This window comes from Corvus brachyrhynchos, unplaced genomic scaffold (genome assembly GCF_000691975.1).
Source record: "Corvus brachyrhynchos isolate BGI_N302 unplaced genomic scaffold, ASM69197v1 scaffold58, whole genome shotgun sequence".
In the NCBI taxonomy this organism is placed as follows: Eukaryota; Metazoa; Chordata; class Aves; order Passeriformes; family Corvidae; genus Corvus; species Corvus brachyrhynchos.
The window spans coordinates 371,739-393,398 of NW_008239539.1; the positions used below are offsets into that span (position 1 = coordinate 371,739).

The window sequence follows — 21,660 nt, forward strand, 5'->3', positions numbered from 1 at the left end:
CAATGCCCGGCGTGGCTGTGGGGCTGCGGGGCCGCTGACCCGGGGGTCCCCTTCACCCGGCCGCGGGCCACCAGGGACCTGCACGGCAAACGGGGGGCCGAGTCCTGCGCTCGCTTTCAGAAGCGGGGTGAAAACCACCCAGAACCGCACCGTGGTGCCAAAGCCCAGCCCCGTCCCGCGGTGCCAGGGCAGGGGCTGCAGGCTGGGGGCTTGTTTCACGATGGACAGGTGGGCTGTAAGGACAGGCAGGGCATCGACGGCGGTTCTTGGTTAGCCAGGATCAGGAAATGGGGGGGGAAATGGTAAAGCATCCCAAAGATGTTCGTTGGTGTGGGGTTTGCTTTGAGAGGGAGGGCGAGCTAAAATGTGTCTTTCCTGGTGTGTTTTTACATGCAATTGAGTTAATCCAGTGCAAGGAGTAATTTGTGAGGCTGCTGGTGCTCTGCAGTACTTGGGGCTTAGAGGCTGAGGCTGTTCTGTAACACAAGGCTTTTGCTACTCGCTTTAAATGATGATGTTAATTTGTTGAGCAGCAGAAGTAGCAACCCAGGGATTGCCCTTTCTCTTCCTTCCCTGCTTTCCCCATGCCTTCCATCCTCCATATTGACTCATCACTCTTTTGAGTCTTGATGGTACTTGATCAGGTTTCCTTGTCAAGGTGGTTTTCTCATCTTCCTTTGATGACCTGAAAGTTTCCCAGGCTTGTAGCATGCAATTTTATTAGCATAACTGAACCTTTTCTCAACGACTTGCCTACAAAAAGCAGTGCTAGAACTGAGCTCCTGTACTAACATGCCCATCTGAAGAAAGAATGCAGTCCAGATGCCCAAAATATTAGGGTCAATGATGCATCTGGATTCCCCTAGAGCTAGACGAGGCGACGCAGCGTATTTCTGAAATGCAGAGATTTGTGAGGAATGTGGCACTGGTATGTCACTTGAGCGAACGAAAGCCACCTGTGTTTGATTAAGGTGCAGCCCCGCTTTCAGGACTAACTGGATATTCTTTAAAAATAATTTTCACAAGCCTTAAATTCCTGTTTGAGGATAAGAATTTCCTAGATCCATGGCCAGATAAAAACATGTTGCCTTAGTATGATCTGGTATATGTCCTGTCCAGCTAGGCAGTGCAGAGGAGTTGGTGGCAGTGCAAAAGTTGGCATGTGTCCTGTGGTACCTGAGTATGGATCTCTTGGATGTGGGCTGCCACATTCCAGGGTCATGTAAAACCACCAGTGTTGGGAAATTGGCTGGTGTTTTAGCATAGTGTCAGCTATATCAGTGATGCCAAATTCTGGATGTAAAGTTTTGGGATATTGTGTAACTGTCATTTTTAGCCTGTGACTGGCTTGAGCTCGATTCTGTGCTCTCAGAAGTTACCAAGCCATTGATTCTGCTGAAAAAGAGGTGTTAGTACAGTAAAGATGCAGCGCATAACCAGTAGTTTGTTGTCTTAGAGTGTTTATTTCCAGTGATACTCGCTTATTTTTTCCTCATCTGTTTCAGCCAAACAAACTTGTTTGCCTTGGAGCTACAAATACTGGTGATTTGAGATTGGTGCTCATCCCCCACTGTTCCCACGCGAGCAAGTACCAGAAAAATGAATATCCAGGGGAAAGGCTTCCCCTTGGACCTCGGAGGAAGCTTCACTGAAGATGCTCCAAGGCCACCAGTTCCTGGTGAGGAGGGGGAGCTTGTGTCCACAGACCCAAGGCCGGTTAGCCATGGTTTCTACTCCAGTAAAAGTGATGTGGTCAGAAATGAGACGTCCACGGCAACACCGAGGCGCTCCGATTTGGATTTGGGGTACGAGCCCGAGGGGAGTGCTTCACCAACTCCACCCTACCTGAAGTGGGCCGAGTCGCTGCACTCCTTGCTGGATGATCAAGATGGCATCAACCTCTTCAGGACTTTCCTGAAACAGGAGGACTGTGCGGATCTGCTGGACTTTTGGTTTGCCTGCAGTGGCTTCAGGAAGCTGGAGCAGTGTGTGTCTAATGAGGAAAAAAGACTCAAGCTGGCAAAAGCTATTTACAAAAAATACATCCTCGACAACAATGGCATTGTGTCCCGGCAGATCAAACCGGCCACAAAAAGCTTCATCAAAGACTGTGTCATGAAACTGCAGATTGACCCTGACATGTTTGACCAGGCCCAAACGGAGATTCAGTGCATGATAGAAGACAATACCTACCCTTTGTTCCTTAAGTCGGATATTTATTTGGAATACACAAGGACAGGTGGGGAAAGTCCAAAAATTTATAGCGATCCGAGCTCAGGGTCTGGGACAGGTAAAGGGCTACCTGGTTATCTGCCAACTCTGAACGAGGATGAGGAGTGGAAGTGTGACCAAGAGGCCGAGCCCGAGGCCAGCAGGGACTCGGCGCCTTCCAGCAGGCTCACGCAGAAGCTGCTTCTGGAGACGGCCACGCAGCGCGCGGCCTCAGCCCGGCGCTACAGCGAGGGCAGGGAGTTCAGGTAGGTGGGGAGTGGGTCTAGGAGCTGCCACTGGCACAGGGGAGATGGGAAACCTTGGAAGACCATAGGCGCTGGGGAACATTCATGTTGGTACAGGATGGCGTTGCCAAGTGGTTTGATGGAGTGCAAAGCTTTCTTTGAAACTAATCACAGGTTATTTTAAGGGTGTCTTTGGCTGTTCCTGTCTGATAGTGCCACATCATCCCTGCAGCATGTTCTTCACCTGGAGAAACTGCTGCGGGAGGTATTCTGGAGGCAGGTAGGGCTTGGTGGGCAGTGCAGAGCCATGGGCAGCCCTCATTCACGTGCAGGTGACTGGGCAAGCTGCAGTGCCAGGTTGGCCATAGCCTCCACCTCAGAAGGTCAGTGTTCAGGTACTGTAACATGGGCAGGTGCAGCTGGTGGTGACACTCGCTGTGTAGACATTGTCATGAGCCACAACTGGGAGCTCAGAGGAGATAGATACCCTCACCTTGGTAATGTGGGTAGGAGTGAAGCAGCATTGATGGTGCTCCCTGATAATGGTACTGCTTTGCATATGAGATTTCCAGCACTGAATTCTAGTGGTGTCAAAGTCAGAATCCCCAAATGCAGTTAAAACCATGCCCTGCTGAAGCTCTTCCCTTCATGAAAGTAATTGCTGGGATTTTTTAACTGTAGGACTTGCACAGTTCTGCAGCCTGTTTTTTTCTGGGTCCCCCACCCACTTCCAGCCAACATGGATTTTGAAACTTGCTGAGAGCTCAGTTAAAATTCCAGACAATTAACTTAGCAGGGAGCTCTCTGGGATCAATAAGCATGTGTGTGTCTAACCCTTGCTGAATCAACAGAACCCGGCCAGAACACATTCCTACTTTTTTTTCCCCCCCTTTTTAAATAAAATCTCCTTGTTTTAAGACCTGCTTAGACTAAAATCTGACGCTTTGTGAAGATTACGAAATGAAGTAGCTGAACTGTCCTCTTCAAAGCCTCCTGCCTTATGAAAAGCATTTCTGTGTTTAATCTCCTTCGGCCGTCCCTTTAGGCTGGCAGCTGGAAGCGCATCCCGCCCTGCGCAAGGTCTCAGTGCCTTTCAGCTGGCAAAATGTTCTCAGTTTGATTCTTGTTTTCTTACAGATTTTGAGGAGGGGATGTTGCTTGTGAAATCCTTGGGGGGGGGAAAAGCAGAGAATTCATGTGGGCTCCCACTGTTTTAATCAGGAGTCAGAAAAAAAATATCCCAGTGTCTTGGGACATTCCCATGGAGTTAATAAAAACCTTGAATGTGTTGTGAAGTGCATTTCACTGAGCAGTTGGGTGCTCACCATAAATGAAGGATTAGAAAAGTCTACAATTTAAGTATCTTTTGTTTAAGCAGTAATGGTGTTAACACTGAAAATAACTTACTTGAGGGTCAGCTGTGTTTAGTTTCCTTACCAGACCAGGTAGCAAATCCTGTGTGCGACACTGAGCTGTTTAGCTCCAGCTTCAAGAAAAAGGTGCACTTTACCCATTATCTGAATATATCTGCGCCAGGCTGTAAAATGGTTTGAGAAATGTGCTGTGAAATAGAAGTGTTTTGAAGTAAAGTTCACTGGTCCTGGGCATTTTCATAGGAGATTGGAACAACGTGAAATAAATCTTTACCTGGAGGATGGAGATCAGAGAAAATGTGTGGCTATTAATTTGTAGTGTCCAACAGCCTGTCATTGTAGCTACTGACACTCTACTGACCTGTGGGGTAGGGAGGCAAGGAAACGTTTGCCATTCTCACCAGAGGAGGAGGCACTTCTCAGCCTGGAGTAGCTGAAGGTAAGGGATTTATTTTGTATTTTAAATGTTGGCCTGTCAGCATCTGTGGCATCCAGAGCATTGCCATGGAAGATGCTGCTGAACTGCATAATCTCTGCATTTTTATTCTAAAAACTGCTGAGATACTAATTTATGAGGTGGTTGTTCCTCTTTGTGCAAGATGTTGTTGTTGCATTAACCTTCTTCCTGGATATTGTATAGCAATAGCTGTCTTAAACAAGCTGGTTTTTAAGCTGTAGCATCTTTATCCTGCAGACTTCTTGTTCATTTACTTTCTCACCCAAGGAAGCGTGCGAGAAGCTGGCAAAGCTGCTTGCAGCAGGAAGCAATGGCCGCATGCAGCATTTGAAAAGCTGGGTCCCAATTTATTTTGAAAATTTCCACAAACCTCCTTTTTTCTCTGGCGTATGTGTGGAAGAATTTCTCATTTCTGTTCTTTAGGGAATGTTGAAATAAGCTGTTTTGCATTATATCTCAGGGCCTGTTTAATCTTCCCAAGATTGAACTTCTATTCCTTGGCTTCCATGGAAACCCTAAATAAAGAGGAATTTAAGCAAATGCAATGGAAGTATTTCTCTGTTAGCAAATGAGCATCTTGAATCAGCTCCAGGTTTTTTTTCAGCAGAAAGTTCATAAATCTTGATGCAGTTGCTCTGCTCTCAGGAGAACAAATGTAAAAAATTCCTCAAACGGCAGAAGACAACCTGTTATTAGCGCTGGATATTTTTGAAGGTGTGCAAATGTGCAGGCAGATTTGAGAATACCCTGAAGCCAAAAGCATCGCTGTTACCCACTGTGTTTTTGTATGCGTCGGAAAAGGCCAATAGTCATTATCGTTAGGCTCCTGCAAATTAATTGGACATTGGTTATGGATCAGTGAACTTCAAAGAGGGTAACCCCCGAAGATCTCAGGCATTAACTCGCAGCTTCCGAAAGTGACACTAACGTGGTTGTGAGGGCAGCTAAATCGTTCATTAACCTTCTTCCGACACGCCGGGACAGCGTTCCTCGGAGCTGGAGAGCAGAAATTAAACCTGTGCCTGAGATCTGCCTGCAGCCTGCTTTTCGAGTGCTCCAGGAAAACGCAGCCTCTTAAAAAGTTGGAAATTTGGTGCTTGGTGGTTTGGTTGTGTCTTTTGTTGGGGTGGGTTTCTCATGCTCTCGCTTTAGCTCTGTGTGGGAAGGGGCTCCTATCCCATTTCCAAAGCATCAGAGAGCAGCACTCACAGGCCTTGCCTTTGCTTTCTTCTGTGGTGGGAAGTGAGAAGAGCATATGGTGTTACCTGGCAGCAGCTCTGCCTTCATCTCTCCTGAAAACCAGGCAGAGATGTACGTTAGTTCTGCCAATTGTTTTGGGTTTTGACCCATTCCATGAAGTGTACAGTATTGAAAAGGAAGCCTGGGTGATGGTGGTTAGAGGACACATGGTGGTGGGTGAAGTCTCCAGTTGCTGGATTTCGAGGGGCGTTGGTGGTGGAGCTGCTGGGCACGGATGGAGGAGTTTCTCAGCGTGGGCTTTGATATACACAGGAGGTTGGGGTTTTTTTAAAATAAGCTGGCTCCAAGCTTTAGTTTCCACAGTGCTGAGCTGACTAAGCTCACCACGTTTCACAAGTGTTGGTTGTTCAAATGAAAAGGGTGGGTAATGTGGCTCTCCACCAGGCTGGTAGGAATCACCAGGAGAGTCCCTGTGCCTGTGCCCACGCACTGGCAGCATCTCCGGACACGTGGGAGGGCAGCTCTCCCCCAAAACACAGAGCCAGCACTTCATGATGGGGTGTGCAGAGGAGGCAAGTGGAGAAAAGCTGAAGGAGCTTTAGAGGGATGTGAAAACCTTTGGCCTGGGACAATGCAATGACAAACTAACATGGAGAGGCTGTTTCAGGGAAGGCACAGGATAGCTCCCTGGCTTAGGGAGCATAAACGGTCCAGCGGTCAGAAGCTGGGGCTGCATCAGGAAGGAGCTGGCTGAAGTTTAGCTGGCAGCCCTAATTTTGAGGTTGGCTGCTTCATTCATAATTAAATATTAAATTGCACACCTCTGACTCAAGACTGTGTGGTGGTGAAGGAATTGGTGTTAATTGTACTGACTGGTTGGAAAACTGGGGATGCAAAATCGCAAATGCTGGTGCAGGAGCGGTCATGTTTAGAAAATTTGAAGATGTGTTACCCTCTTACTGATACTTCTTTTAGCTGGAGAGGCAGCACATGCATCTTGGAGTTAGGCTGTCGGAGCTTCCTGGGAGCTTGTTAGCAGGAAAAAATCAGCTACTGGATGTTAGACCCATATGTTAAGTTGGGAATGCTTATCTTGAATTAAAATTGCTGGGCCCACAGTATAATCTGTAATCAATACAACCCTGTTTAGAATCCTTGTAGAGCAGTGGCTATTTCCAGTTTTAAAGAAAATAAGTAGCAGAAGAATAGTTTGGGTTCTGCATTGTTCTTGAGAGAAACCAGTGAATCCAGCAGGGAGGGGGGCTGGTGCTAATAGCTCTAAGTGGTAATTTAGTGGCTGGAGCACTGTAAGATATACAGGACAGAGACTGATGGTGTTTTTGCACAGAAGTTAACGCCAGCTTTTTAAAATATATTGTTAAGCTGATGAAACTTCTGCGTGGAAATGCTTACATTACATTAACAGTGTAAAGTATTTATGCTAGTGGTTGCCAAGTTTTAAAATAGATTTTATTTGAAGAAGAATACCTTTTGTGCCCATAGCTTTGCCTCCACACAAATCAAGATGAAGAAGTAGTGTGTTTGTGTTTGGTTATGGATCAGTGCTTTGGCTTGTTACACTTTCAACACTAATTTGATACATGAGTAGAGAGTTCTCACCTCGTCCAGCAAACAAAGCCTTGTTTTATTGTGATGGAGTTTTATTTGGGTTAGGGAAGTTATGTCCCCTTTTTTTGATACTAGGGAGATTCATGTTGGACATGGTGAAAAAAAATCTTGGGAGCATGAAGCAGCCTAGGAACAGAGCATGAGGGGTGGGAATCTCTGTCCTTGGAGGGCTTCATAACTGGGTTAGACGGAGCTGTGGCCTGACTAGTCCAGTCCTGATGATGGTCCTGTTTTGTTGTGTGCTTACAATGATGGCACAGATCATGAAATACTATATTTTGAGGAGACTGGTTTGAGTTCTGCCTGGTTTCAGAAAGAATGGGGTGCTAAAAGGCTGAGTGGAAGCTGAACCAATGCCAGGATGCTGAGAAGTGCACCCAGGAGGTGGCCACGGGGTGGGAACACCTTGTTTTTGATCTGCCGTTCAACTTGGCTTTATGTTTTAAGAGTTCCTTTGTTGTTACTATAATGGGCTAATCCCTTGAATAATTAGTTGCCATTGGACGTTTTAAAAATGACTGCCTCTTGGATGTTTTCCTTTAATAGTCTGTTAGATTCTGGATTTATTAACTATTGAGACAGACTGTGAAATCCTGTTATGGCAGACTTGCTTGGTGGAAAAGGGACTGAGAGTGGTGTGGGGGTGCTGGGGGAGCACACGCTGGCCCCATGTTAGGTCTGAGCTGTTGACTTCCCACCTTCCCAAAAAATCCTGGCTGCCTGCTGGGCTGGGTCAGTGGCTGCTGGAACACGTCACGGTCTTGGGTCATCCCTAGATTTGGGGCTTCAGCAGGTGCTCCAAGAAGTTACAGCACTGTGGCTGCCTGGTGCAAGGCCAGTCTTGCAGTCGCCAGCCATTTAAAATAAATCATGGACCTGATTTTATTGCAATTGGTAGAAAAATCTGGTTTCAGAAGTGACTATGTATAATTCAGAAAATTGCTATGTTTAAAAAAAAAATCAGAACAGAGGTGCTGATATCCTAAATCGGTTCCTGAATATATCATTGGATTATTAGGCTCATCCTTAAATCCATTAAGCAAATTACAGTTAATCAGTCAAATAAAAGAAGAAAGATCTTTTGCAAGGCCCTGCCTTTTGAGCCATGCAGAAGCTGTAGTAATATTTTAATTTTCCATCTGTCAGTGAATGTATTCAGTCACTTCCCTTCCTTATGTGGAGGATTTGAAATTAGAAACTGAGGTTAATTATCTGCATTAAATGAAATATGTGAAGACCACAAAAGCAAAAACCTTCACAATTTGGTATGGTCTGTTAAGCTAGGCAGGCTGCTTCAGAAGGAGAGGGGTTATTTTTCCCCGGTTTTGTTCCGATTGAAGGGTTTTAGTCACAGTAATTGAAATGATTAAAAAGTCAAATTGCTGGTGAATATAATTCTGAGCATCTCTCTGAAAAGATTTGACACTTGGTTGAGAGCAGGGGTTTGCTCAGCCTGGCCTGGCAGCGTGGAAGGGTGAGGCTGAGTGTCCTTGGTGCCACTTTATCCACCTCTTCCATGGCAATGGGATGTTGGAGCTCTGCTGTAGGGTTAGTAGAGATGATTTGGAAGTGGAACAATGCCAGATGAAAGCTACACTTTTGAACTTCTCAAATACAAAGTATGTCTGACGCCATCTATCTTAATGCTATAAATTAGTTAATTAATGCCTGCTTCACTTGGAAGTGCAGCTTTGGACTCTACAAAGATCATGCTCTTGGAAATACACATTCCCACAGCAGTCAGCTGGATTTGAGGCGATTTGTTTGTGAAAAGCCTCATTTTATTCCTAGTTTGCAGTACACACATGGCTCAGGCGTGAGTTCCTCTGGGGGCTGAAGCATCCATCTCCACTCAAGTTCAAAGCTGCCCCTTCCTTCACTGGTGCAGCCCCGAATGTGCAGCTCAGGGAACTTCAGGAAAGGTCTGACTCTTCTGGAGACACACATCTTGTTCCCCTCCTGTGTACCAGAGTGAGCTGCTTTGCCTGGAGTCACACTCAGAAATCAAATTGTTGCAGGTCACGCTTGTGTGTAAAAGCAAAACCATCGTTCCTCGCAGCCCTGGTCCGGGTACCTCAGTGTTGTAAGGCAGTAATGAATTTAAGTAGAACCGTTGCAGTTTTAAGTCAGATTATCCAAATTCTATAAAACCCACATGGAAATTGGATTTTACCTTTGAAGAGTCCAGAGTACACTTTTGTGGTAAGACCCGGAATTTCTTGGTCCCCTGGCTCCCAAGATACAAGCTATCCTCAAAGTATCAGTTTTTTTAAGGTCTTCGTCTGATCTAAATAGCTAATAGATTAAGAGCTTTCATCTACCCTGATGATAAGCAGTGGAGGGAGGCAAAGCTATAGCTAGAGGAAAAAACCTCTTTGAAATACCTGAGTGAGACCTACTGGGTAGCAGCACAGCCTCACGTTAGTCCCTGAATCTACCTCCAGAGCTAATGACCAGAAACTACTGGGTTTTATCCTTCAGCCCTCTGACCCCCACATATTCCCTGTCCTGTTGTAGACCAGAGAGTCAGTCCTCTCCCTCTTTCCATCTTCATTTTCCTTCTTTTCTGGAGGTTTAGTTTTCTGTCCTTTATCTCCAGCATGTGTTTAGAGGAATGCTGGTGCTGAAATGAGAAGAGCAGTACGACTGGGCAGGTGGAATTGCCTTTTTTCCAGCACTTCATGTATAGGTTGGGTTAGGTCTGCTGGAAAACCATGTCTTTAGTGTTTAACAGATTTGCCCTTTTTGGTCATAAATTTTGGTTGTTTTCTTGTCTGGCAATCAGCCTCTTGGACTGGGAGAGATTTATCTTGAAGTGGAGCTTCCTTGTCCTGCCACTGCTGCCAGCCTGGTCCAGGCTGTTGCTTTGGGACCGCTGTGGGATTGATTGCTTGGGTAGCCAAGGACCAGACAAGCTATGGCTGCCCCATCCCTGGAAGTGTCCAAGGCCAAGTTGGACAGGGCTCAGAGAAACGTGGGATAATGGAAGGTGTCCCTGCCCATGGCAGGAGATGGAATGAGATGATCTTTAAGGTTCTTTGCAACCCAAACCATTCCATGATTCTATCACCTCTCCAAGGTTTCACAAGCAAAGTATGAATCAGAGCCAAGTCACTGGAGAGCTCCTAGGAATTACAGGTAGGATCATGGAGAGAGGTGTGGGGGACTCAGGATCCAGCTGTAGCTACTTCATTTGATCAACTTTGTCCTGGCTTTGTAGAAGTAAGAGCTGTAAAACCATTTGGCACTAGACATGCAAATGAGAGCTGAGATGACGCTGCTGTTACCCTCAAGGATCCCAAAAGAGGAATCAACAAATAGAAATTATTCTATTAGCAGGGGCAAAGTTCACAGGTTAACCATCATGTCAAATCGATGAAATACAGCCTTGATCTCCTGCACAAGGCCTTTATTGTGTATAAATAAAGAGTGCCTGAGCAAAGACAGCAAGTTCTTGCACTGTAACATTTGCAATGTGTTGGAGAAAGGGAAGCTCTGTACAGATGGCAGCACGAAATGTCTCCATCAGACATCGGCTTCATTCCGGCTTCAAAAGATTGTAAAACATGACCTTGGAACCTTCTTACTCTCCTTATGGCCCTACTCAGCTTAGATTTCCAAGGGCATGTACTTTTTAATTTTTTTCATAAAATTTGGGGTCTCTGGCTAAGAAGTCTGGTCTTTGTACTTTTAATTCAGTCCATGTGACTGCCATAACATTTATTTCTTAGGAAATGAAAAGTGTTCCTTCTTGAGCAAAGCCGCAGACGGAAGCTGTTGGGTAGGCTGGCAGCCTCAGGTGTGTGCAGCATGTGTCTTCTGCTCATCTAGAGCTGAACCAAGACCATCACCACAAGTCTTTTCTTGCTTGGTCCATGGCTCTACCGGGAAAAGCAATGACAGACAAGCTGCCTTCTTTGTTGTGGAAATACTGAGATTTCATGTGTCTCTGAACATCTGCACATTCAGTGGAGCCTGGCTTTCTTCTGTTGGGAAAAGCTACTTTGAAAAGGCTTCTTGAACTTCTTAAGACAGACCAGTGCTGGCAAAGCGAGATGGAAATGGGCAGCAAAGGATGTGTGGATGTGTCACTGCAGCGTAGGATTTGTCACTGTTGTAAAACAGCGTGGTGGTTTCCCCTCTGGATATATCCAGTGAAGTTTGTGACCCGGAGGGTTTGGGTGCTGCTGGCTGGGGAAATCAGCCCAACTGGAGAATTTAAGAAGGCAGAGCATCCCACTGTCCCCAAGCAGTGCCTTCAGGCCTTTCCCCAGCCAGGCCTGGCAGAGCCTGCAAAACTGATCCGTATAAACCTTCCTCTTTCTGAAGAGAGGAAGCTTTCCAAATGGGCATGGGAAAAACTTTCCTTTGGTAATCCTGGAGATAACAGGTCATGCAGCTTCACCCAGTGATCCTTGCACAATAACTTGTGGTCAGGCTGCAGTGTCTATTTTAGAAAGGCATCCAAGTGATGGGAGGGAGGTCATGCAGCATTTTTGTTATCTCTTCCCGTGGTTAGTTACTCACTGTTCCCAGTGTGTTCCTTATTGCTCACTTCAGTTTTTTCCAGCTTCAGTTTCTAGCTGCTGTGTTTTGGTGTTCTTTGCTCTCTTTGGAGGCTCCAAATACCTCTGCATGTTTGAAAAAAGCCCTGCTGAATGGGTGTGAATGTTCTTCTTAAGTGACAGCAGCTTTGTTATGGAAGGCCTTTTGGTTTTATTAGACTTTTCAACCCTCCGGTCGACTGTTAAACAAGCCAGAGCTTGTCATGGTTGACAAACCTTCGCTCTGGTCTCAGACCTAACCTACCAGTTTAAAGGCAGTATTCTTTTGTGTGCAGGTTTCTGGGTGGGGACCATCGGGCTTCTAAGGGAAATTAACTTGTGGCCTCTCTTTCCCCCGCCTCCCACCTCAAATAAATTAAGTTTTGTGCTAACTGTTCTGTCACTTCCAAAGGCCAGAAGGAAATGTCAGCCTTTAGGTTTTCTGCTACCTGAGGTACTCTGCTGCACACTGAGAGTGCAAGTAGGTGGGAATGTGTAATTACATTATAAACAAAACAGCTGCACAATCAGTGTCAGCAACTGAAGATAAAATGTAGGAAGTTTTTTCAAGTGATTCATCCATAATTATTTAAAAACATGTTGAATTTATTCTTAAGCTTTGGTGGAAAATTCTTGCAAGGCTGGCGTTTGCTGCCCGTGATGTTTATACACCTGAGTAAATGCCTGTCTCAGCAGTTTGTCCATGTTGAGTGCTCCAGATCTAAATCCCTTCAAAGGTAAACCCAGCACACCTTTGTCTCCACTGGCCTTGCTGTCTCCAGGCTTTTCACTGGTGAGGTGGAATCTGTTGTACCAGTGGCTGGCACTAGGATGGGCAGAGAGATGAGGCTCACACATTTTAATATTTGTTGTAGATTTGTTCTCCATAGGTTTAGGTGATGGCAGAGGCTGGGTGGCACAAACATGCTGATGGGACTAGTGGAGAGGGAGTGGGGAAGCAGCTCTGTGTGCCCACTGTGGGCTGCATCTGCTTTCCTCTTTCTATATCCTTCCAGCAGTATCTGTTGTGTGGATTGTAGGGGTCTGGGGAAGAAGGGAGTGAAGTTGCTTTGGATGATCCCTCTCAGATACAGCAGTCTGGTTTTAGAGGTGCTGGAAATTTCGGTGCTTTTCCTCTGGTTGTGTCATTGCAGGTGCTGGTGTGTTCTGCCCAACTGGGCAAAACTGAGTATTTTTATTTTCAGCCCCGTGCTATTGAGGAGAGGGGTGTTTGTCACATGCTTCTCACTCGATGATTGCCAAGAGGCAGGAAATGTGCTGCACTGAACTGAAAGCACCTTGGGGTTGTTGTTGTTGTTGTTTTTGTGCTAACCCAGCACTCTGCCCGACTCACCAGCCCAGATAACATCCACCAGGGCAGGGCCCATGCCCGCGTGGCCGGGAGGGCAGCTGGCACCGCAGTGGGTGGCACTGCCAAGCAATCAACGCCTTGCAGTTTCATCAGGTTCAGGGTGCATTTTCTTCCAGCCAGAGGCGTGGCACGGGTGCTGCTCTGCCGCAGCAGAGCTGGGAGAGGAGGGGAAGGGTCTCCAAGATGGGCATCTCGAGTTGTGTCTCTGCTCCAGACATCAGCAGGGCACCCCTGGTGCCAGGGAGAGGTCACCAGTCAAGCTCCACTGCTCCATCATGCTGAGTGGCTGGAATAGATGAGCAAATTTGAGGAAGGCAGAGACTCCAGTGCTTGTTCTAGCCCCTCTCCTGCCAAACCCTGCTGCCAGCAGCTCCAGCTTTAGTCAAGAGCTCAAGGAGACCTTTCTGCTCCTGCAGCAGCCTAGGCAGAAAGGCCAGCTGGCCCCACCTTGGTCTGTTCATTTCTACATACAGTGCTGGAGCCCCTTTCCTCAAGACCTGACTATCCTTTCCGAATATCATTAACTTGGGCACTCCCTGCCTGGGAGAGGTGGCTCGTTGGAGCTCTGGAGAGTGAGCTGATATCCCACTGGTTTATAGTGAGAATGCTGGCCCTGCGGTCCTCCAGTGCTTGCCCACAGCTATTCCACATGCTAAGAGGAGTAGATGCATCCTACAGTTCACTGGATTTGCCTCCCCAGTGGTAGGATACGCTTGAGAGGCAGCAGTTGCTTGGCCTCAGCAAGGTCACCTGGGTTTTGGTCGCTGGTGGTGGTGCCCTGAGTGAGCTCCACATTGATTTCTGTTTCTCACCTCATGTAGGTTCTTCTGTCCAGAGCCATCAACCACACTGCCAGCAGTCAAGCTACGAGCAACTCTTTTCCTTTGTTAATTGCTGCCTGTGGCTTGGCACCAGCAGTGTCAGAAACCCTCCTAGGTAGCCCATCTTGGGCTGTGGACTTGGGTGTAGTATGTTGCCTCCGGTGGTATGGAGTGGCATCATCCTCTCACTTCTCGGCTTTGGAAATCATCCTGGAAGCCTGAGCTGAAGAAAGAGGGTGGGACTGGAGCCAAACCTCTTGTTCCAGATGGGACAGTAGTGGCAGGAACACCTATTGTCCACAAAAATGTTGCCAAGCCACAGAAGGCAATTAGCAGGGAAGAAAAATATGGTTCCTTGACAATTGGAATTTTAAAAATAGTTATTCTTTTAAAATTGAATGACTGCACATTGATATGCCAAGTAGACAAAATTGGGGTTGTAAGAGCAAGCATCTAAAATTATCTAACCAGTGTAGTTACCTACTTAATAAAACAGGCAGGTTTGTCAAACAGGAGTATATTCAGTCCTGAGCAATAGCTGAGTGTGAACAGGATGTAGAACATCGGGTTACTCTGCCTTTGGCACAGAGGACAAGGAAAACAGTTCTGGAGAATGGCTGATGGATCTCTTTCTAACCACATTGTTACCAATGCAGTTAGGGGAGAGATAGAGTTTGAAAATAACTTCTTCCTTCTTTTAGGGTCTCCTGTTAGTGTTGCAGATCTAAACTTTGTATTCAGCAGTCAACCCTTCATGCCTTCACAAGGTGTTCATGCAATCTCTCTTTGATACAGAGAACCCTTCTGCACCAAGCCCTCTCTCCAGCTGACACTGCAGCCATGGTTTATATTCGTGTCGGGTTGCTGCCTGTCCCAGGCTCTTTCAAACACACTGATGGCTTTCCTTAAGTTAGTCTTTCCTCTTTGCTCTTCCCATGGTCTCTATGATGCAAGATCACAAAAGGCTACTTTCAGTATCTGGCCATAGCTAATCAGGATTTTACCTCTCTCACCAGATTTCTCAAAATACTCATGTTCTCAGCAAGAACTGCAGCAGTGGTCACCTTACCTGGTATTGACAGTAGTCCCACTTCAGGCTGGAGGATAGACTACTCTGCTCCTCCAAAGGTCCTTTCCAACGAATACCTCTGTGATTTTAGTCCTTAATTAACTGCCAAGTAAATCCTGAGAGACTTCATCAGTTTTTTTGCAGCAACAAGCCCTGCAGAAATTCATATGCTCATGTGGTTAAGTAATGGCAATAACAGCTGGATTGGTGGCCAGGAGACAGGGAGCCATCACTGCAGAGAATCTTGAAATACAATATGAGAGCCTTGCTCTGAGGTAAAACTCCAGTTCCAACAACCCATATGAGCAAGGAAAATCGTTTTTCCCTCCCAAAAAAATTATGCACTGAAAGTGAGGGATGAAATTGCTGTACTATATCAACCTATCTACATTAGGTTGCATCCTTATCTTTCTCTCCTCCTCTGTTCCTCTTGGGATGCTTTTAGATCTCCTGTCTAAAAAGCTGCCAATGAAAAAGGCATGTTTCCTTTCCTCTCCATCATTTAATGGTTTTTAAATTGCTGTTTGATCCTGATTCTCCTGCCTTGACTGTGTGCAAGCCACAGTACTGGGTTACAAATAAAGGACATGACAGTTCCTTTAAAAACTATAAGGCTTAAATCAAGTTATGCACTATTAAAATCAAGCATATTTTTCAAATAAATAAAAGGAATAGGTATTTTTTGTTGTTGTTTAGACTTGGTATGCATGTTATGATCCTCCAATTCTTTAAATACCTGAGCTGAAATGTGTTCTGGTAGTTAATTTCTCTTTACACTGTGGTGACCAGAGTCCTACGTCTCACCTTCGAGGCCAGTGAAGGTGGAAATAGGTAATGAACTATTTTTAGAAATCAGCAGTGCTGCGTTCCGGGAATTCCTGCAGTATTTTTCAGAACCAAGTTTGTAGGTTTTGAGCACAGATAGGGAAATACGTCATCTGTGTAAATTGCTCTAAATTACCTGCAATTTGTTGGGAGTTGCCATTTCTAAGTACTTATTGCAACTCTAGATATTTGAGGAAGGTTTTGATTATCCTGCGCTTGTAAAATGTAATTGGCTATTTCTTAATTGTTGTCCTCTGTGAAGTGTAATTACCTGTAATGTAGAGCTTTTTATTTGTCAATGCCACAAACAGGAAATCAAGAGTGTCTGATTGAGGTAAGTTTGGGGACTCCACCACGACTTGTAATTGCATCAGGTGACCTGTTTGCGATGGGACTGGTCTCTCCTGTAAGGTCCTGGAGGCCTTCAAAGAACCTGGAAACCTTTAATACCATCTTCATATATTGTTGTGGAGAAGTCTGACTTGTACTTTCCTAAAACTGTTTTCAGAGAGCTGCTGTCTTCTTAGCAAGGTAGTGGCATCTCTTTATTCAGTCATATTGCATGAAGTTTCAGGAAGAATAGGCTGATTTAGAATGAATTGCTTAAATGCAGTTCATCAGAAGACATTGTAGAGCTTGCTGATGTTCATGAATACCTTAGAGAGGTCAGTTAATTAAGGTTTAGCAGCCTGAAGGAAGCTGATAGAGACAGAGAATCCCAATCCTCGTTGGTGTGTGGTGCTACCTGGATGTAGAGAATAGGGTTGTACTGAACCTTGGTCTGCTGCAGACTAAAAGCATGTCTGATCCCAGTCAGAGATCTCTGCTCAGGGAGTTGGTTCTTGTGTCCCATCTGCTGCTTGGCTGCCCTTGATCCAGCTGTGCCAGCATTCCTCTAGGACCAGGGCGTGTGTGGGAATGGATTGGATCCTGGGGTGACCTGACTGGGGGTATGTTATGTGACCAAGGTCTAAACTCTTGTCTCATTGTATCTGTGTCATGCACAGTCATGCTGAAGCTTTTGTCATTGTCATCTTCCCAAGCCACATCTGTCCTGCCGGGGACATTAAACGTTATTACTTAATTGAACTTAAATGAGGCTGGGAACTTATTGGGAAATTCTTTGAAGTTCTGGGTGAGTTTTGTGTTTTACAGCACGAATAGAACTGTCAGACCAGGTATGTTCACCCCTGCTTTATCTCCTTTATCTCCACCCAGGCTTGGCTGTGTTGACCCAGTGCAGTGCTGGGGAGTGGTGCAGGAAGACATAACATAGATTGACACCTCCAGTCTGGGGCTCTGCCTCCTGTGTAAGGGGTTGCAGAGACACAAAGGGAAATTAAAAACTCTCTCATTGCCCACTGCAGGCCTGGGAGGTGCTGTGCCAAGGCAGGCTGGTTTATGAACAGCTCTGCTTCTCTACCTGGGGTTCCCAGAGCTTTTGTGTATGTGTGTTTTCCTTACATGCAGTCTGTGGGTTTTAATATCCTCCTCACTGTGCCTTTAGAGCATGACTGAGAAGTGAAAGCCACTTGAGTGTGTCCTCCAGGAACTCCTGGCCAATTCTGCCATGCAAAAGCAGCAGCACAAGCTTTCTTTGGGGGAACCTCCTAAAAACAAAACCTTAGAATAAAAACCATCTTCTTGCTGAATTAACTGTCTGAAAATATAGAATTATTTAATTTTAGTTCTGCTTTTTTGATGGCGACCCGGTGCCGAACAGTTCTCAGGGAAAGCAGTGAGTCAGCTTGCCCAACAGTGACTCTATTGATAGATGGAAGGAGTGGCCCTCAAGTCTGTCTAGTCATTGTTGGTGCTTGGCTGGAGCTCCAGGGGCTCTGAGGGCAGGCTCAAACACCTCTCGACAGCCTTGGGAGATCAAACGCTATGAGTCAGGCCACAGAAAATCATGATAGGGCCCAAACTAATTAAACTTCTTTTCTTTTTTTCCTTTCTCTTTTTTTTTCTTTTTTTTTTTTTGAACCCTGTTTTGGGAGTGGGAAGGAAAGGACACACACGCACTGGGGTGTGTGGGACCTGCCAGCTCATGTGTCCTTGCAAGTGGACTTTTCTTGTGCCTCCCAAGCTGTTCTAATGGAAACTCTGCCTAGTCCCTCATCTGCTCTGGAGTGATGGGATCTGTCAACTTTCTCTTCTCTTGATATCCTCTAATTTCTCACCTCTCTTTTTAAGGGCATGAGGCAGACCTGGAAAATGAACACCTAGCACCAACACACCACTGTTTTGTATCCCAGCTTCTGGTTATTTTTCGATTCAAAATGCACATGAGTCAGAAAATGTTTTAAGAGAGGCTTCTTTCTACTTTTTGTGTCATTTTGATCAAGGTGGGAGAGGCAGGAGGTAGCCAGATGGTGAGAAGTGCAGCTGTGCTTCAGCCCCACCAACACCTTTCCCTTGGGTTTTCCCATGTCCTTTCCCAAGGCATGGCTTGCTGTCAAATGTGAGGAACCACATCCATGAAGCTCACAGCTTCCAACAGAACTTTGGCTATAAACCAAACCTTAAAGGTTATGGATGTGAAGGACCATAGCATCCCAGCTCTTCATGCTAGCACTGCTGTCCCATGCCATTCCTTGAGCTGGTACTGTCCACTGAGCAAGAGAAGGTTACAACGGGCACCAAGTGCCTCAAACTTCACTTTGGGCAATTAAATGCAAGTGCCACACACTTCAGTACCTCGGGCCATACTGCCCCGAGCTTTCTTCAGGTGCTCTGAACATGTGGTGTTCACGTTCCATCTCCCAGGCACCAGGAGCAGGCCAATTTTCAGCATAACGCACAATCTCAACTATTTTATTGCTTAATTTAGGCCATAAAGTCCCTTTGATGTGTTGTGTAATGCAACGTTCATTCTGAAAAAGTGGGTGGAGTAGCTTTATGGTATTATAAAAATAAATAAAATGCCTGGCAGGATTTTGAAACCACATGGTCATTCCTCCTCTCTCTGCAGATAAGTTGATTGTTGAGAGAGAAATCTTGCTTAATATCTAACTTTGGGTGATTTATTTCTCCAGAGTCCTTTCATCTCCAACATGTATTGGGTTATCTGTGACTTCTAATCTGATTGTTTTAAGTGTGATCAAAGAAACCAAGAGAATTCACTTTGTTTTCCCACTGTATGAACAGAATGCTGTTTGTACAGTGCATTACATCACCTGTTCCTGCTGCTCCTGAGTCCTGCACCAAATGGCTGCGGTATAAATAGAAAACAGAATGGACTTGTAGGGGGTGATGAAATTTGTTCCACTTGCTGAATAAAACAGAGTTAACTCAATGAATGCTTTCTTCACGCCCAGATCTACCTCAGCACACAACAACAAGGGCTGAAAATGGTTGGAATAACTCACTCGTGCAGTGTGTGGAGCTGGCATTTGGCAGCTTCAAGGAGCTGTGCTGAAAATCCAGGGGAGATGGCAGGCAGGGAGATTGCCCTGGCATTGAAATTGCTGGGATTCTTTCCAGGCTATGCAAAGAAAGAGTTGGGCTTTGCATCAGCCCCATCATGTTGTTGTAGCTGCGATGGTCCACAGGCAGGGTCTGTGGGCAGAGGTGGTCGCCATCCTTGCCCAGGTTTGGTGCTGCAGGATTCCTGCACACGTGGAGGGCTTTGCCATCCCAAGCAAACCCCACTGTTGAAAGCAGCTCGCTTTTGGAAGGTCTGGAGGAAGCAGAGCACAGGAACCCACCTGGCTGTTGCAAACTGTGCATTTCTGGGGATAAGTGCCAAGGAGCAGCTCTGATTCACATGAAGGCCCAGGACATGCCTCTGATATTAAGCCTGGAAGTTGTGTTTCTCTGCTTGATTGTAAAAATGCCAAATTGAAGAAAGAATATTTCTTTTCTGACATGTCTTAGTGCTTCAGCACCACATAACCTCAGTGTTCTGTGGAGGACGGCTGTCCTCTCTGCAATTTTGCCATGTTGCTAACGTCTCCTGGCCTTTTCAGGGGTGCTGAGCAGCATTTTCACTCCAATTATCTAATTGATTAAGGTATTTAACTTGGAAGGTTTACTCTCAGCCTGTGTTTGACTTTCAGTTTCTTACTTCTCTCATAGACTGGGAGGGTAATCTGAGGGCCTGGACGTTTCCTTGCTGGCTTTTCCAAGCAGTAGCTGTTGGCCTTAAAAAAAACCTAAAATTAAAAAAAAAAAACCCTCTCTCCTTACTGACCTTGCCTTGACACACCTACAGGCCCTCATGAAAATCACACCCTGGGTAAATAGTTCACGTTTTTATTCAGAGGAGAACTGCCATGCATCAAGAGGTCAGGGAAATCATTTGGGAGATAAGGTGTTTTTATCTTAAGCAATTAGTCCTTAGTGTTTGGTTGGGTTTTTTTCTTTTTCTAATGGGATTGGAAGTTGTTCTTGTGCAGCGTATGGTCACTATAGGAATACTGAACTAAAAAATGTCTAAAACTTGTGCTCCCCTTCCTCATCCTGCCCCTGCCACCCTGTTTGCTGGAAAGCAGAAAACCACAGGCATTGCCATTCCGGCAGGAATGGGGCCACCATCTCCCCATCAGCCTCCGGGTGCTGATCATCTGATACTTGTCAAAGTTTTGCCCATCCATCACTGGACTGCTGGTGGTTTTCTCTGTCCATAGTCCCCAGGTTGGAGGAGCAGGAAGGAACTGGGAAGAGGACAGAAGCATGGAATTTTCCCTCTGGATGTTGTCGCAGTGTGGGTTAGGCAGGACTAATCTGGACTGCTCGGGCATGGCTGAGTCTCCTTGCTCAGCTGTCACCTTGTGCGGAGGGGAATTCTCTGAGCAAACCAAGCCACTGTGCAGTTTCTTTCCAGTGAATTATAGGAAAATGACATTTTTCTTGCACCAATATGATTGACCAAGCCTTTCCCAGTGTCCCTGGGGGGTGCTGGGCAGTGGGAACGACTGTGCAGTTGCCTGGCCTTCCTTGCCCTACACGCAGGTCTGTTGCCTCTAGGTGCAGCGGGATGCTGAGCTGGCTCTCTGCAGACTCACCAGCAGCCCTGTGTTCCTTGCCTCAAGGTCATACTGCAAAGGTTACCCCAGCCAAAACAGTTCTCCTGTGTTGCTTGCACTGTGCTGGTGTTTGGAGGCTCCTGCTCGCTCAGCTGAGGAGGGGAAATGCTAGGACTTGTGTTAGGGTGAGGGATTTTCCAGCCCTTGAAGAACAGCATCTTCTTTGGTGACGTTTCAGCTTTCCTTTGGTGTGATTTGATGGTGGGCAGGGACATCCCTCAGCAGTGGCTGGGAAGCTCCTGTGTCTCTGAGCCCTTGTGCATGACAGGGACTGAATTCTGGGCTACAGACTGATGATGATGAGCTCTCCTTATGGCTGTTTTGTTGCTGCTGTTGTAGATCTTAGAGGTGTCTGGTTGGACTCTGCAAGTTGATGGACACAGTCCTGAGCTGAAATAAACTGTGTCTGCTCAAATTCACCTGTTGGGGTATTAGGGTTTAGGGTAGCCCTAACCCCCTAACTCATGCAGTGCTCCTTCCACAACAGAAATCTATAGTTCAATGTGATACACTACTAGATTTTTTGCCCCCCAACTGCCTTATGAAAAAGCACTTAACAAACACGTCCAGAGGTGTGAATTACAGCTGATGTAATTAATTTGTATTTGTGGTCCTGGCCCCCTGCAGTCTAGCTGACAGTTAAGAAGAACAAAAATCTAATCTTGGAGAAGATTAGGAATTTTTTGACAAAGGTTAAACCAGGGTGATGCTGCCTTATCATTTGTTCTGGTGTCCTGTGGCAAATCTGTAATTTAAGTAGGTGGGCTGTTCGAAACCAGCAGCATCTCTAGTCACCTACCTCGTTTTTTTGCAAAAGACAAGTCTTAAAAATGGTTAGGCATAAAACAAGACTGAGGCAATTCTAGATCCTTGTCACTGCAGGAATG

The 21,660-nt window shown here is 46.0% G+C and overlaps 1 protein-coding gene across 1 annotated transcript in view; it reads left to right on the forward strand.

Annotated features, from left to right (window-relative positions):
• Window positions 1-1,486: 1,486 nt before the first annotated feature.
• AXIN1 (axin 1) overlaps window positions 1,487-21,660 on the forward strand; it is a 64,674-nt gene continuing 44,500 nt past the window's right edge. The window contains exon 1 of the mRNA XM_017741261.1: window positions 1,487-2,477. Within this exon, the coding sequence (XP_017596750.1) occupies window positions 1,600-2,477 (878 nt within the window). The 5' untranslated portion in view covers window positions 1,487-1,599. The remainder of the gene's footprint in view (window positions 2,478-21,660) is intronic.